Below are 17,170 nucleotides of genomic sequence, written 5' to 3'. Positions count from 1 at the left end.
TATTTGATAAAAATGCAATTATATATCAGTTATAATATAATTAATGAACAAACTTGAGAGAATTTAAAGTCCTTAATAATCGATGCGAAGTGGCTCGTTACAGACAAAGAGTAGCTTTTTCTTATAAACTTGGGCGTTTTAAGAAAAAGTCTGCGTATCGTTTGTGAAATAACCGAAGAAGGTCTGGAGAAGAAGCTCGAGCTAGCTCAAACTTGTCCGTGAGGCTAAACTAATTTGCCGCGCGAGGGTGGACGATTGAGGCTTCTAGGTGGGGTGACACAGGATCAGAACCATGATCCAGCGAGGAACGGGGAAAGGGGAGCAGGGTAGAAAGGGGGTTCTAATACCACGGTAGTGGGGCACCAAATTCCAAGTGACCAGTAAAAGTGCCACCCCACGCGGATCTCACTTCTCTCTTCTCTTTCATCTCATTTCTCTGCCTTTCTCTTCTCTTCCTCACTGCCCCTCTACCCCACAGATCCCCTTTCCCTTTCGCTTTGACACCCCCGCCCTTCCGACCCCTCAAAAGACCTTAGTGCTACCCGAGGGGAACTGTGAACTGGGGTAAAAGACTTGCTCGTGCTGGGTCGCGAAGAGGACGTTCGTATTTTACGAGCGTATTCGTGTATATGTGAGCGTGTGTGTGTTTTTTTTCCAGCGCACGTGTGTGCAGGTGCGTAACTTCGGAACAGGAGGAAGTGCCTTGACGAAGGAGCTTTGCGACAGTGATGGCTAGGTCTTCATTCTAGCCCCGAAGCTTTTAAAGAAGAGATTTCTTATATAACGATGTTTGCCATTTCAGGAAATGCATTACATAAATAAGAATAGAGCACAAAACCAGAGTGCACATTTTTATCTTCTTCTTCAAGTATAAAGTATTCTATGCGTTACACAGCTAACTTTTCATTAATTTTGATATAATTTTATTGCGACTATTTTTAAAGTTTAAAATTTTTAGCAAAAATAATTTTAAAAAATAACGTTTCTTTATTTCAAACTGCTTAGAACTTACTTGAAACTTTCTTTACTTGTTAAATAAATATTGTTTTCAAATTTTCAATTCTACCTTTTATCATTCTTCTTAAAATTTCTTATTAAAATTATTTTACGTGGCTTTTTGCAATGGAAAACACTCATATTATTTAACAGCAAATATAAATCCTAAATGAAAAAAAAAACTTGAGAAACCAAAAAGCGGAAAAAGAGTGATCCCCTTTGCTTTGTAGAAAGGCGTCGGTCCTGACTTTGAAAGGACGTGGGGGTGGCAGGCTAGCAGGCAGGCAGGGGGGTAACTCTGTGAGGGAGGGACATCGAATCGTGGAACGCGGAGACGGGAGTGCGGCGGCCGTGGCGGACTGGAGGGTTGAATCAGCGCGGGGGTGTATGGGGGAATTAGTGGATGGTCGCGGACAATGTGGGGGATACTTTCTCATATCAAGTATGGCCGCCATCGTGGCACGATGGTCAAAACAATAGTAAGTAGCCGAGGCCGCGGGCGATCCTTCTTCCACCCCGTATCGTCGCGCGCCGCCATGATATATTTTTCTTTTTCTTTTTTCTATTTCGCTCCTTAATTATCGCCTCGCCATCGATAGCGCGCGATCTGCCATTATTCCAACCCTTCTCCTCTCGGCTTTCCAGTGCGCAGTGAACAAAGTGGTGTTATCGTCGCGTTATCGCCGGCACGCACGTCCAGCCTCCTCGTCGATGCTTAACAAATGGATAATATCGAGGGATGATCGACAAATCGCGATTCTCTGGGGTGGTTTTGCGTCCACAAGTCAGACTACTGATTACGGTGAGTGTAATTTTTTGTCACGGTCAAAAACTATCGACGATTAGGCATGTCCTGCCAATCAAAACCATCTATAATTAGCTGTGTCGCGGTGCCACGTCTATAACTTCTGCTAAAGATTAAAGCCGGTATAATTTCAATAAATTAAACGCATATATATGGTAAAATAACCATTATTGTTAAGATAATTAACAAAAGAAATATTAAAATAACTTTCTTTGTAATATCAAAACGTTTAAATCAAATTATATCAATTTTAATTTTTTTTATATATTGACAACTATATAGTTTAAATGGATAGATTTGAAAATAAAATGTTTATCAATATAAGATCTAAATCTTATTGATATTGATACAAGAAGAAAATGTGGATTAATAATTTTATCTGTAAATTTCTCCTAGAAATATTTAACAATCAAATGATAGACTTCTCTATCACATGATAATCTCTTCACAAATAAAAAATTTTTATATTAAATATTAATCATCTAGAATTATTACAAGGAAAACGACACGATAAACCAAGGTGACACGATAAACACAAGTTGATACGATAAAATTTCTCTTTACACGAACTGTCGAAACAATTTTTTTTATTGACCCGATTAATAAGTATGTGTTATTGATAGATTACGAAACTCGATGTCCCAAACCGCCGTATTCTTTGGTTGCAACAAATACGATCCACCAAATACACGAAACGATACTACACCGCTCCCCTTTCGAGGTGGACTAAGAGTACCGGCCGGGTACTCTCTTGCCGCGACGTCTTTTGCATGCGAATACTCCACGTGGTTCATCCGGCGACACGCATTGCGCAGATCCAACCTTCCCCACCTTTATGCGAATCACACCTTTTACCATACTATTACAGATTCATGCGCGAACTGCCGCTGATTTAATTGTCTGCTACGTTTAATGCTTCGATACACTAAGTGGTTTAAAACAATTTGATATAATTTGATATAATTTTCTTTTAAATACTTTGATTTATGAAAAATACCTTTCAAAAAACTGTATGTTCTCGTCTACATTTCTCAGATTTATATTTTAGATATAACAGTTGTAATATAAAATTGATAAATTTTAATAACACATTTATTTTTCAGCAATGTTGTCTTTTCTGTTCCTACATTACATTCCTGCATATTTTCTCAGTAACAAAATAAGAAAGCAATATTTTAAACAGTATTTTAAGCAACTTTCAGCAACAATGTAAAATGTTGCATTTAATTTTCTTCAAAAAAGTCACCATAATTCAATTAAAACTGTTAGATTTAATTAATTAATTTTTGACCCTAGAATAAAATATATGTATATCTATTTTATTTGTATATGTATATCTATTTTTTTTCCGTAAAAAAAGTATTTTTTACTTGTTTAAAAAATTACAAAGAATAGTTTTCCGCAAACATTATATTTAGTGACATAAAATCTTTTATGTCGCTGTAATCGCTAACAAACGACATTTCAGTGAAAGTTAGGAGACAAAGTCGATCCGTTTGAGGTTCGAGAAACCGGCGGACGGACGAATGTTTCAGGGCGAAAGAAGGGAGCGCGGGAGGATAGGCGGGTAGATTTTCAGGACTGGCGCAATGTTTGTCTTGTTTACGGGAAGACTTATGCGCGTGTGCGGACTGCCGAAGTTCGCTGCTCGATCAATAGGCCTCTACTGAAATCACACGTAAACGGGACCCGCATGTATCCGCACACGCCCACGCGGCACGCGCATACACGCGTACACGTATTCGCATACGCACATGCCTGCTTCAGCACGCGCGCTGAAACACCGGACCAATCCACGCGAAAAGTTCACGCGAGCTTTTCTTTCGACTTTTTGCGAAAAAAAGCTACGAGACTTTCATATTTCACTTTCCGTATCCGCTATTGATTCTGTCCCCTCCACCCCTCTTCTTTCTCTCCCTCTGTCTTTCCTCCCCCTCGTTCTCCCTCTCTTTTTCTCTCTCTCTCTCTCTTTTTCTCCCCCCCCTCTCTGGGCCTGTTTGATGTGTTTGGGCCTGTTTGATTAGATTTTTCTTGCTCCTTTATCAATCGATTGATTTGCCATCTCTCATATTACTTTCATCAACTTGCTTTCTTTTTTATACTTGTTTTAATCAACTTTTTACAATAATATAAATGGTTTTTAACTATTAACATAATGTTTGTGTTTACAGTTATTAAATTTTGCAGTTTGAAAGTAGAGCAATTAATGCTAATTTGTAATATACAGTGGCAATTTTATATTTTGTGCAAATATATGATATTCTCAGTTACATTCAAGCGTAAACTGTTTGACATCATAAAGTATGGTTGACATTTTAACAGCTTCTGTCAGACATTTTTAATCGCGTAACATTTTTATTCTAATGCAACGCTCGCCCAAACTCTATTAAGTTACTACTGACTACGAATGACTTCACATTTTGTGTTTACTAAAATTATCAAATTGCATTACGATTTGATTTTTATTGCATCAAATTGTATGACAGCAAGAGCAGCTGCGAAAATACTGTCTATATGTATTCGTGCATTATTTTGTAGGAAGGCGACGTCTCACACATCTCCACATCACCCGCACAAATTGAGAGAAATCTGACGACTGCAGTGCGCATAATAATATTAGAATTTTCTAGATAGACATCTTTCTCGTTTTACCCCAGTGCTCTTTGCTTCTCTAACGACATGTTTTTCCCGACACCCTTTCGCGAACGGCAAACTACTCCGTCGGGTCGGATCACTACCCCTCCCTATCAATTCATCAAATTTCGGCAGTGAATTTCCACAATGTCAGAACCCTCCCCGCGCCAACATACGGGCGTATTTACGCGTATTTTTGGAAAATCTGCCAAACGTTGCGCAGAAATATATGGATTTCGCGTATTCCCGATCTCCACCGTCCACCGTCTCTATCTCTTTCCATGCGTCAATATGATTGCTGTACAACCCTCCCTCTCTTCTACCTTCCCCGTAATCCAATCTTTATTCTGTCGACACACGCATATACACCAACTGCAAATAATAACCGCTGTTCTTTTTAGATTTTAGATAAAAACTAAATTTAGCAAAAAACAATTTGCGGAACGATTGTTACGTAGATTCAAGATATTGTTCTATTTTAAATAGTTAAGTTATTTTTTTTTATAAAAAATGCACTCCGTTTTAAATTTATTGTTAGTAAAACTGAAAAACATCTAGCTTGACATATTAATATGTAGGACATACATTTATGTATAATTAAAATTCAATTATAATAAAATTTTAAAATAAAATACGACAAAATATAATTTTTCTGAATGTAATAAATTAAAAAATTTGTTTATAAATATAATTTATATAAATTTAAAATGAGATTAGAAACGAATTCTAATCGTATCTAAAAAAATCTAGGCAGCAATTAATTTTATTGCCAAATTTACAATTATTTTATAACTAAAATAGATAATATATAAAAATGTACTTAACAATAAAAAATATTTAAAAAAGTATATACAATTTAAAGTTTTATAAAAATTCCGCATTATTCTACTTTAATAATTGTCCCAGCTGCCAAAAAATCACGTGCTCAAATCACCAATCAAAACAACAAAGAATGTATCAACGGTTTATTAACAACGCATGTATCACTTGGCATCAATAAACAATTTTTCTAGCGTGCAGGTTTGTAATACGATACAGCTGATAAGAACGGAAACGGAAGGAACACACTTCTACTCACGTATCTCTGCGTCATCGAAAAAACATCTCGGTTTCAATAGACTTTGACTAAGAGCCGAAAGAATGCGATCATTGATGACTTTATCTCATTGTCACTAGCGGATCAAGATAAAAAACTTTTTTATAAATATCTTATAGCGATAAATGATACGTAGAACGTACTATAACATAGTTATATATTATGATTAGTACAAATGATTGCCATAATATAAAAATGTGTATTTTATCTTACATATATCGAGAAGTGTTATGACGTCTATTGCTAGAAGAATTTTATCTTAATGTTAAATTATCTTCAATGTATACAATATCTTTTTCTTTGATTCATATCTTTTTATAAATGTAAATTTAATTAATGTATATACATAGATACACATAACACAAAATCTTGTAAATTTTGTAAAAAATTTAAGAGATATGAAAAATATCTTTGAATCTAGATTTAAATGTAATAAATATATATATTGTTGAACATTGCATTATACAATGTTTTATCTCGTTACATTATTGCAAAATGAAAACTATACAAGATTGAATAATATTTATCACTTGACATTCTTGGACGCTCGCAAAAGCGTTATTTTTATATGAAGCTTCTTGATAGCAGCGTATCGCGCTTAGATAAATTCAGAAATCATCTATCCACAAAATGCAAGCAGAACCCAACGCCGGGAGGTGGGGAGATTTGTATCGGTCTCCGAAGGTGGTAGGGACGCGAAAACAGCATAACAGGCCTTTCATAGGGCACCGTGTTTATACCTAACAGTAACCTGGCAGAATTCGGAGAGACGTATACTGCCGGGAGCACGCGAATATTAAATCACTCGGTTAATTTACACTTTTAACGCTCACGCGTTTAACACGCTTTTATCTTTATTTTTTCCGATTTCTGACAGTTTGCTCGCTAGCCTATTTCTTAATTTATTTTATTCACATTTTATTTTACTATTTATTCCATTTCCACAAATATTACATTTTTATGAATCTTATCGATCCAATGATATTAAATAAAGAATTCTCAAGCTGTTGAGATGTCAATCTTTTTGCAAAAAGGAAAGCTCATGAACAATGCGAAAATGGAAATAATCTCAACGATGAGAGTGCGCTGGACCAGTGACATTTAAAGTTCATGCAGTTCATTTATCTTCGACGACACGATGTGCCAGTAACCGCGTCTTCGGCTAGAAGATGAAACGATTGTTCTGTCGCAGATTGCGCGCTGTTTTAAATTTGCAGAGTGTCGCAAAGGTTTACAATCAAGATGCGTGACAAGACTACTTGTGACTCGTGGCAGCGCAATTTTCGAGATATCTTGTTTTAATATGAGTACGACATGAGAATCTACACAATACATCGGTCATGAAACGAAGACGTTTGAAAGATCAAGGAACTGTATTTCTCGCGGGTGAGAACTTTATAAAATATATATAATTTTGACACTTTATGTGTGTGACAGAATCATGTTTAAATGATTTCGTAAATAAATACACGTGCATCATAAGTACCTAAAAATAAAAAGAATATTTATCTCAAAGACATAATTAATATAACTTAATAGAATTAATACAATTATATTAAAATTAATATATAAAATATAAATAAATACTATATCAATATAAATATAATAGAGTTTAATAATTAAATTTTTTTAATTATTAAACTCTATTATATTTATATAAATAATTAATAAACTTTTATAATCAATTATTTAGCGAAGTCTTTCATTATAAGAGAAAATCGATGAACTTCTGCGTCGATAATGTTTCTTTTTTGCAACATTAATAATTGAGATAAAAGAGAATAACTATAAGAATCATTGTACTGAAATGTTTTTGAACTTGTGCACGCACGGCTCACGCGATCTTTCTCACGCGTGCATCACGCACAGCTGGACGCATCAGTAGAAATCGTCGAAGAGTTCGTTGACTGGGCACCGTCCACTTACATTCGCGATACGAGGCTGTCATTCTGAATTAGTAATTACACCGCGCTTCTGAAATGCATATTCGTACAATTCCTCCGAATTCCCCGAATACGTGGGGTGGACGTATAATATGAGTCATGGGGGGATTGCCCACTCTCTCCTCCCTCGATATCCCGCATTTCCCTTTTTCGAGACCGCATGTCCATCGCGCGCGAGAGAGGGTGTCTCGTTCGCTATGTCTCGTTCGTCAAGTTTCGCGTGCGTCTTCCTACAGCACGAAGTGCTCGTTAGCCGACCCCAACCCTCCAATCCCTCAGCTCCGTCAAAATCATTATGATCTCCCTGCCGAATTAATGTCGCCTTCCATGAATATTCGCGAGCTTTCATGTCTCGCGAGCTAGTGTGATTGCCATATTCGAAACTTGTATTTATATTAAATTTACTTTCTTGATTAAATTTCACATTAAATATAAATTAAATTGAATTGAATATGATTGAATGTGTAAATGTAATCAGTTGCGCGAATTTCATCAATTATCTATAGCGTTTCGAAAAAAGTAAAATTAAATTTCACAAAGAAAACTGCTATCCGGATTTTCTTTTTACAAAAATTTCAATAATACTGCTTTCAGCATTTTAAACGCGAGAAATTTGTTTCTTGTCAGACGGACAACATCTGAAAAAGAGCGAATTGGTCGTGTGAGATCCATTGAGATGTCGTCAAGTGTGACATCGTCACACGAGCCGACGACGACGACGACGATGGAGCCGGCGGAGCTGGACAGCGACGGTTCGAGCTGCGGCGAGCGCGACGTCTGGAAACGCGTTCGGGGCGACTCCGTCGATGGAGGCGTCGGGCCGAAAAAACGTCGGAAGCAGACCACACCGGTAAGATTCTCGTCCAGCCTGACGACGGGTATGCAAGAAGACGCGCACGAGAACGAGCGCGAGGATGAGGATAGCGAAGGTAAGCCGTTGTCGCGATCACCGTTGCCGAGCAACGACCACCATCACCACCAACACCACTACCATCATCCGCCGTCGTCGAAAGACGAGAATCTGAACAACGAGTTTCGTTGCCAGCACTGCGGCCGGCTCTTCGACAGCAGCGAGACGCTCAGCGTGCACGTAGACGACGAGCACGGTGGCGCGAGTCAAGCGACATCGAGCGTCGCTGTCAAGATAGAGCCGGAGCAGCAGCTGGACCGAATTAACGATGGTCCCGTTAGCCTTCTCAGCGTAAAAGATTTCGCGACTACGTGGCTGGCGTCCGGCAGCCAGCAGCACGTGCAATCGCAGACGCAGATGCAGTCGCAGAGCAAGGAATCGTGGTCGGGCGGGCCGGTCAATCAGATCGTCACGATGACCAATCACTTGCAAACGCTGTCGGGCTTTTCGGGCACCCTCGCGCAATACTTACCCTTACCGAGTTTTCCTCTAGCAGACCCCCAGCACGTTTCCAGATCCCCCCTCGGCCCAGTGCCGATCAAAATTTTCAATCCGGACGCGTATTGCGACATGTGCAACAAGGAGTTCTGCAACAAGTATTTTTTGAAGACGCACAAAGCCAACAAGCATGGGATCTATGTGGACTCGCCGGCGCCGAACGCAGCCACAGACGTCGCCAATGTGTCTGGCGCCAACATGTTTGCCGCAAATTTTCACACGAGCAACACAAGTGTGAAACTGGAGCCGTCGGCGACGCCGCCACAGAAGCGTTTCCGCAGCGACGAGTCTGTAGTAATTAAGAAGCAGAAGCAGAAGATACACAACGAATCGTCGATGGATCAGCCGTCGGACAGCCAGCAGATCTCTCTATCGCAAAACGAGGAGGACCGAGCAACGCCACGTGACAGTCCCGGCGGCATGGAGGCGCTTATGAAGCAGGAATACGGCGTCGAGCAAGAGGACGCGACTTTCATGCCGGCGCCTAGACACCTCTCGCCGCAATCCATCCAGCAAGCACGCGATTCCGGTTTTAGCGCCGATCTCCTGCGCCGCCTGGGTGTCATAAATCCCGATGCGTTTTGCGAGATCTGCTGCAAAGAATATTGCAATAAATATTTCTTGCGCACGCACAAAATCAAGCGGCACGGTGTTGTCGTGCAGGACAGCCCGGCAAGATCGCCGCCCGGCAATCCCGGCGCGGCCACCGTCGCCATTTGGCACCAGGTGCAGACTAGTCCGTTAAATCTAATCGTGACGGAGACCAGCACCGCGGGTTCCGAATCCAATGATCGCACCGGCGAGGATCACGAGTGCAAGCCCTGCGGCATCCGCTTTCAAACAATCGGTTTGCATCAGGCGCATTGCAAGAGGATGCACGAGGCCGAAGAGCAAACCTCACCGAAGCAGGAATACGATTTGGATAATTCTGATCGCAACGAGCGCACCGACTCGATCTCCGAGGACCTTCAAAAATTGCAAACGATGATCATGCAATTGAACGGCTTGGATTCGAATAAAGGACTAATCTGCGCCGTCTGCGGTAAAGAGAATGACTCACGGTTGGCTCTGCGCGTTCACATGGCGACCGAACATGGCGTTGCCAGCGACGAAACTTCATCATCGCCGCAGGAGAAATCACCCACGGCCATTACAACTATTTTCTGTACTCTGTGTGAAAAAGATTATCCTAACCAGGAGGCTCTAAGGAAACACATTAGCGAGGAACATCAACCGGTTGTGTCTACCAGCACCATCACTTTACCGGCACTTCCGCCGACGGTGATCGCTTCTTCCGCTAATTCGACGCCGACATCAAGTCAGACTTCAAGCAGTCAGACAACGCCCACGACGGAAAGAAAGGTGACGTCACTGACACCCACGTCGAGCTACTGCGAGATTTGCAACAAGGAGCTGTGCAACAAGTATTTCATGAAGACGCACATGCAGCGCATGCACGGTATCGAGATCGAGAACGGCGCGCAGATCGGAGGCGTCATTTGCAACATCTGCAACAAGGAGCTGTGCAGCAAGTACTTCCTGCGTGTTCACAAGCACAACACCCACGGGATCATCGACGAGAACACATCGGGATCGGCGACGTCGAGCAAGCAGGAAACTTACGACGCCTCCGGCGCGGAGGACGCAACGCTGAAACCAGAACTTGCCGATCTCAATCACAGATATTTCACCGAGGTGTGTCCGATTTGCAGCCGTAGATTCCGCAGCACCAAGTCGCTGAAGATGCATTTAATGAGCGACCACGACAAAGTGGGAGTCGACAAATGTCGTGAATTGGAGCAGCAATGTCAAACGACCTCGAAAACCGGCGGTAGAAGCGTCACCTCGGCCAAAAACATTCAGCAAGCGTCGAATCTGAAAATTCCCAATGGTTTCGAGGTTGCTCAGCAGGTAAAATCCACCGATTACGTGAACTTGGGCAACCAGGTGCTGTCGAATCTTCTCGGCACCTCGACCGAGGAGCATCAAGTGAAGAATTATCGCTGCGCTTATTGCAACTTTGTGACTCCCGCGCTACCGCTTCTCTTTCTTCACGAGCGATCCCATATGACCCCTCAAGAGAATCTCGAATACGACCGGACGTTGCAATGCCCGATCTGCTCGCAGGACTTCCATCAGCCGGAGCTGCTGCATCAGCATCTGGTGGCCAAACATCAATTTCCTACTTTATTATCGCAGTTCCAACATCCTCTTCTAAACAATTTCCGATCAGATATTGAGGTCAAAGTAAGCGATATCAAGGATAGGGCCGATCAGAATGCGAAGGAGGACCGAGTAGGCTGTAGTCCGCAAGCCGATCGGAGCGTCACCGAGGCCGCGAAAAATCAACGTCAGGACGAAACCGCGGTGCAGGTGACTTCTCAGGGCGCGTACAAGTGCGCTCAGTGCGGCTACGCGACCACGAACTTGAATCGAATTAAGAAACACATGCGGAAAGATCACAAGGCGATCGGCGATCCCGCGGAGAGCGTCATCACCGAGCTAAGCAGGACCTTGAAAGACGTGGCGAATAAGCAGAAGGTCCCGGCTTGCTACGCGATGCCGCAGGACATGAATTCGAATCCGGATAAAACCATCATGCAGCCTTTCCTGATTGAGGAGCAGGACTTAATGCAGGCCGGCGCCGAATCCAGCTCGACGAAAAGATTTGCGCCGGCTTTAGTCTATCTGCCGGTCAATTCCAGAATCAACAACACCCTGACCGCTTCCTTCACTCTCACTCCTGCCTGAGCTTAGTTGACATTTCAATCTGTATGTTGAAAGAATGCGAACGGCAGCGTCTGCATCTGCGATCCAAGCACGTGGTATCGGTTCCTATTTATCATGTAAGATGACTAGCCGGCAATTTTTGCGTATTTTTGGCGAATTCTACAGTTTTTGCTTTCCTATTATCGATTAAGTGAGCTCCCTAGTTCGATGTTGAAAAAAAAAAAAAAAATAGTCAAATAACATCGTCAAACAAGATTGCTCTGCTTCTTTGGAGAGTTTTGCATCGCGAAAAGAACTTTAGAATTATTCAATGTTTGAGAAAATATTCACTAAGCAACGAATATTAACGTAAAAATTCCGAAGTATTTTGAATTATTTTCTCAGACATTGATCAGCTCTAAAGCTTTTCTTTTTTGCTGTGCAATGATTGTAAGAAAATAATAATTTCATCCGACGATATTTCGTTTCAAAAAGTTCGTCGCCGCAACGCAAGATTGATCGTCGTTTCGTAACATGATCAACTTGTAAACTCGAAATACGGGAAGATCGTCCACAAGCAACGACGAGTAGAATTCCCTTCCTCGCAATTTTACTTCTCAATGATTCTCAAGAGCGATAAATTTAGCAAGGGTTTGAAAAGAAAAGATCTCTCAGAAGAATAACGAGACGAGATTGTTATTATTGTTCTAATAAGGAACATACTCGTTATATACTCTTGTACATACTTAATTATAACTAACATAAACGGGTGATCGACAAAAAGTTCCTATTTTAAATATAATAGGCCTCCTTATATCGGAGTGTTTTTACTTTAATTCTTTTTGCTCCATAATTTATTTTGTTTTTCTTTCTCTTTGTCTTCTCTCTCTTCTCTCTCTCTCTCTCTCTCTCTCTCTCTCTCTCTCTCTCTCTCTCTCTTGTTTTAGTCTGAGTTGCTTTGCTCAAGTCAACCAAAAAATTGCGCATAAAATCGAGCATAATCGTTCGATAAACGCTAATCAACATATTGTCTTTTATTGAATTTTTTTTGCGACTGTTCTAGTCAATATTTTATATATAAATATATATATTTACGTAAGTAAGCAGAGTTTTCAAAGATAGGAAAGATTTAGAGAGGTATTTATCATATACACACATAGAATACGCTAGATTCCGAGAAATTGACGGAGGAATTAAGCGCGGTCGCTAATGATCGTCGCGACGGCCGAGAGGGCGAGAGCACGATCTGCTACTATGGTTACGGAGCATTGGATATCAACGCGCAGAAAAAAAATCGCCAACTAACTCAGGGGTGGACACAGTATAACCCGCAACAAAAAGTACAATCGTATACACAGCCAACGCATTACATAGACTTTAAATAATTTTTAAATATAATTACGATATAGCGCGTCTCGTAAATGTTTCGCGGATATCAATATAATCGAATCCTCTCCGTCTTAGGTGGGAATCGTAAAACGACCAAGCTCGATCTACTCGAATATTTGACGAAACGGCCCCCGATTTATATACATATATATGATCTACATATTAAAAAACTATATAGCACACTCGGATTATTTAACTAAGAATTGCATAGTTTAGTCGGTATATATAAAAAAAAAAAATCGCGGATGTGAAGTCTGAGCTAAAAGTTCCTCCCTGAAAACTGTTTCAAACCTCGTGCCTTTGCAGCTTGAAAAAACGCATAATCCCTAAACTTCCTCGTTATCATCTAAACCTCGATAAAATATCCGATATAACGAACTCATGTGTTACGATTATGATAAATGTGATTTTTGTCAGATCTGCTCTCTCGATCGCGTCGTATAATGGTCAACCTCTTTCTTTATAATGATACAATTATGAAACCTTTCATAAAGATAATTGAAAAATGACTGAAGTATTGTTTCTCAGAAACGTCTTGTAAATATTCAACTCGGAATCAATTAGAGGTGTGGTCATTTTGTGACGCACGATATCTATTTTGATCGTTCTTATGACAAGAAAATATTAAATTATTGTGTTTCTAAAAACTTGAGGAAAACAATTAAATTATTCAAATAATAGAGTATTGTGTTTTAAAAATTTAAAAATTATACAAATCAAAGATAAAGATTAATTCAAAGAAGAAAAGAGTAATATGGGCCATACTGCAATTTGATACGTAAACGAATTGTTATTTATTACAATTAATTTTGCATGCAGAAAATATCGACCTTTAACTTCAGATTTATTTAATTATGTATAAATTAAACAGAAATTAATAGTAAATTAAACATAAATATATCATAATAAAAAATAAAATTCGATAAACATATAAAAAAAATATCAAAGCACATATACGACTAAAAAAATTAAAAATGTAAATTGTCTGAAAGTCAGTAAATGAAAAAAAATCTCGTTACGTTATTTTAATCACAAAATATTGACTACCTTTCGGCAACGGTCAAGGCCTGAATTCGATCGAAATTCTCGCAAAGACAGCTGTCGCCGCAATGACCACACTCTCGATAGCAGAGTGTGCAGCTCGCTTAGCTTCCCATCCCTTCGCGATGAACAAACATGCACGATGTATTTCCGCCTATGCGACGTCACTCTTACTCTCCATCGTGAAATAACAACATTGCTTACTCAGCGCAATCACTATCTCTTTATTTATCCTGCGACATTTTCAATACAAATATGTTTTTCCAAAATATCAGAGTAATTATTATAAAAGAATATCTGATTTTATTCATTATAATTTTAATGTTTTCAAAATAAAACTAAGTTCTATAATGAAAAATAATAAAAAGAAACAAGAAATGTTTTACTATTAAACGTTATATTATTTTTATGTATTTAAAAAAATATAAATAATTATATGTATGCTATAATTTAAAAAATAGCATATGTATATGCTGCGCTGTGCATTTAAAGATCAATAATTATAGAAATAATTATATATTGCGCTTCAAAAATTAATTCTTAAAAATTAGTTGAACAAAGAGTAACGTTCGAGAAATAAATTATGCACTGTAAAACTACCGGAAAAAATGACGTGTAAAATGATAAATAACACGATCGGATAGACGCATCAATTCCTATTGAAATACAACACAACTCGTCTCTCGTTTCCAATAATACGAATTTGGCGTTGTGATGGCAATAATTTATTCCAAGCGATCTCCATGGCACGAGTCAGTTTTTGTCTCAGGGCCATAAAAGTTTTCCCCGCGTGCGCAGCTGAAATTCGAGAACCGCGTCATTTAACGGGAGCGTACACCCCAGGCCGGCCGTTGCCGAAAATTCATCTGAATTAGTATGCGCGCACGCGTGCATTAACATACCTTAGGGGAGAAGAGAAGTGACCATTACACGAATCCATTGAGGGAGTAGGATAGAGAAAAAGGAAGGTGCGGAAACATTGCTAGAGGGAGAAGGAGCGATTTCGGTTGGGGAAAAACGAATTTTTAGACGGCATTGTCAAGCTGGCGAAATGGGCCCGGACAAACGATAGGCCCCCCGCATCTGGTCCCCCACTCTGGCGAAAAGGTCAGAGAGGAAGAAAAAGGTCGTGACCTTGACAGGGATTTTCCGAAAAAGTCCGAAACGATCCGGAATGGATGGAAAAGGGCCAACCTTCCCCCTCTCTTTCTCGCTCCCATTTCACCCCGGCTCGCCTATTTTTCTTGCCTCCATGTGTGCGACACAGTGACATGCAAAACGCACGCGTTCATGCAAAACGACCACTTCCACCCCGCTCTTAATTGCGTCCCATGCAGATATGCGTATTGTGCATTTAATGGTCCGTGCGCAACGCGTTACGCACGGGGGGATGCAGATTTTAATTATTATCGCGAGGAAAAAAAGGCACACACGTGCACACACGGTATAGATTCTTTATCCACGCTGGGTGGGTAATAAATTCGGGTGACGCCTGGAAAGCCGTGGTCCTTCGCGCGTGTGACATGCATCCATTTACGGATAACGGCAATGCGAGCGATCACGACGGATACAAGATATTTCCTTTGATGATTTGATATAAAAGAGGCTTAAGTCTTCAAATGCACAAAATATCAAATCCAGATATCTACTGCAGATCGAGTTATCGAACGCTAACAAACCTGGCACGTAACAATTATCAAGAAAAAAATATCGTCTACTTCTATTATCTCCATGATAAGACTATTGAAAATTTTAATTTCAACTGTTTTCATGTGCTTTCATATTAAATTATCTCAAATCAAGATATAACTTTTGCCTGTTTTATCGAGCATCGAAGATTTATGCAAAATGATTATTTATTTTTTTTTTATGTAAAAGTAAATTTTAATTTTGATTGCATCGACATTGTGTGATTTAATTAAATTCTCTTTATTATCTGTATTATATTTATAATAATCCATAATTTTGTTAAAAGTTCGACACACACTAATTATATTCGATTAACAATTTAATATGTCAACGCAATCGAAATTGAAAAATGTAAAGAAATTATAACAAAGTTCCGAGAGAAATCTTGACGGCTTGCATGCCCGAAATCAGCATTGCCTTTGTAACATAATTGAGCGCAAAATCAAAATTTTACCCGTAAACCAAACAAAAAGACACAAAGTATATATATTGTTTATTAATATATATATAAATATATATATATATATATATATATTATTGATTATATTATATAAGAGCATCCTAGACTAAGTACATATGTAAACAATACAAAGATTACGAGTATGTACTTGCGTGCAGCAATGTAATTCGAATAACATTGAGGACGTACGGATTCAACAACTATATGGTATATAGAATGTATATTTCGTGAAATTAGAGGAATTAATTAGCACGTCTAGTCATTTTGGAAGCGATTTACAATTCCTATATCTGAACTAGTCACACGATATAGTCAAGGCGAAATTTTGCATGGCGAATGTTTCAATTACAAGCGCAATGAACTTATCGTTATTCGTAATCGCATATTTTTATACAAAACGATGCAAAAAACATTATTTTTGTTACTTTATATTCTTTTATACATGTACTTATCTTTTGAAATTACTTTTATATTTAATTATTTATACGTATGATCAAAAGCATGAATAAAATTTATTTTTTTCTTTCATTTATTTATTGTCTATTTTTTGTTACCCATTTTGCATTGCAATTGATTTATATCTTTAACAAATTTACACATCTTATGTTTATAATTTCAGTGAGTTTTATTTTTTTATATAGGTGGAGGAAAATCTATTTTATTGATAAATGTACAGATCAATTTCGTGTGTCTATCGAAGCATCGAAATTCGAACTCACCGAAATTACACCATTTCAAATACTGGTTTTAAGATATCGAGTTACCCGATAGAGTTTGATGGGCGCCCGTTAGACTAGCCGCCAGCTCGTCGATTTTGTTTTTTAAGGGTGTCGCTCTTAGGGTGTTTTTTACCATTGATGACAAATAATATCTCAAACAAATTAAATTTGACAAATTGCACACGTGCACCCCTCGCGGTTTTTGGTATTTTAAAAACGGGGGTTTCCCTAAAGAATAAGAAAAATTAAATTCATTAAATATAATGCTTCTAAATTATTTT

General features: G+C 39.1%; 1 protein-coding gene across 3 annotated transcripts; it reads left to right on the top strand.

Annotated features, from left to right (window-relative positions):
- Positions 1-1,142: 1,142 nt before the first annotated feature.
- On the top strand, positions 1,143-16,702 carry LOC105670656 (uncharacterized). 3 transcript variants are annotated; one of them, XM_067348465.1, is made up of 3 exons: positions 1,143-1,475; positions 1,642-1,798; positions 8,102-16,702. In XM_067348465.1, the coding sequence occupies exon 3, from the start codon at positions 8,151-8,153 to the stop codon at positions 11,631-11,633; it is 3,483 nt and encodes a 1,160-aa protein (XP_067204566.1). In that variant the 5' UTR covers positions 1,143-1,475; positions 1,642-1,798; positions 8,102-8,150; the 3' UTR covers positions 11,634-16,702. The 3 variants fall into 3 exon arrangements, 2 of the variants coding, with proteins under 2 accessions (XP_067204566.1, XP_012219720.1); XR_010888257.1 differs by lacking the exon at positions 8,102-16,702 and adding an exon at positions 2,425-3,488 and having other exon boundaries at positions 1,459-1,475; positions 1,596-1,798; XM_012364297.2 differs by having other exon boundaries at positions 1,143-1,798.
- The last annotated feature ends 468 nt before the right edge of the window (positions 16,703-17,170 follow it).

The sequence above is a fragment of the Linepithema humile genome, chromosome 1 (assembly GCF_040581485.1).
Source record: "Linepithema humile isolate Giens D197 chromosome 1, Lhum_UNIL_v1.0, whole genome shotgun sequence".
In the NCBI taxonomy this organism is placed as follows: Eukaryota; Metazoa; Arthropoda; class Insecta; order Hymenoptera; family Formicidae; genus Linepithema; species Linepithema humile.
This window is presented reverse-complemented; position numbering and strand designations above follow the sequence as displayed.

What these genes read in the sequence shown, in the direction of transcription:
- LOC105670656 (XM_067348465.1), top strand. Translation starts at nt 8,151, where the DNA reads ATGTCGTCAAGTGTGACATCGTCACACGAGCCGACGACGACGACGACG.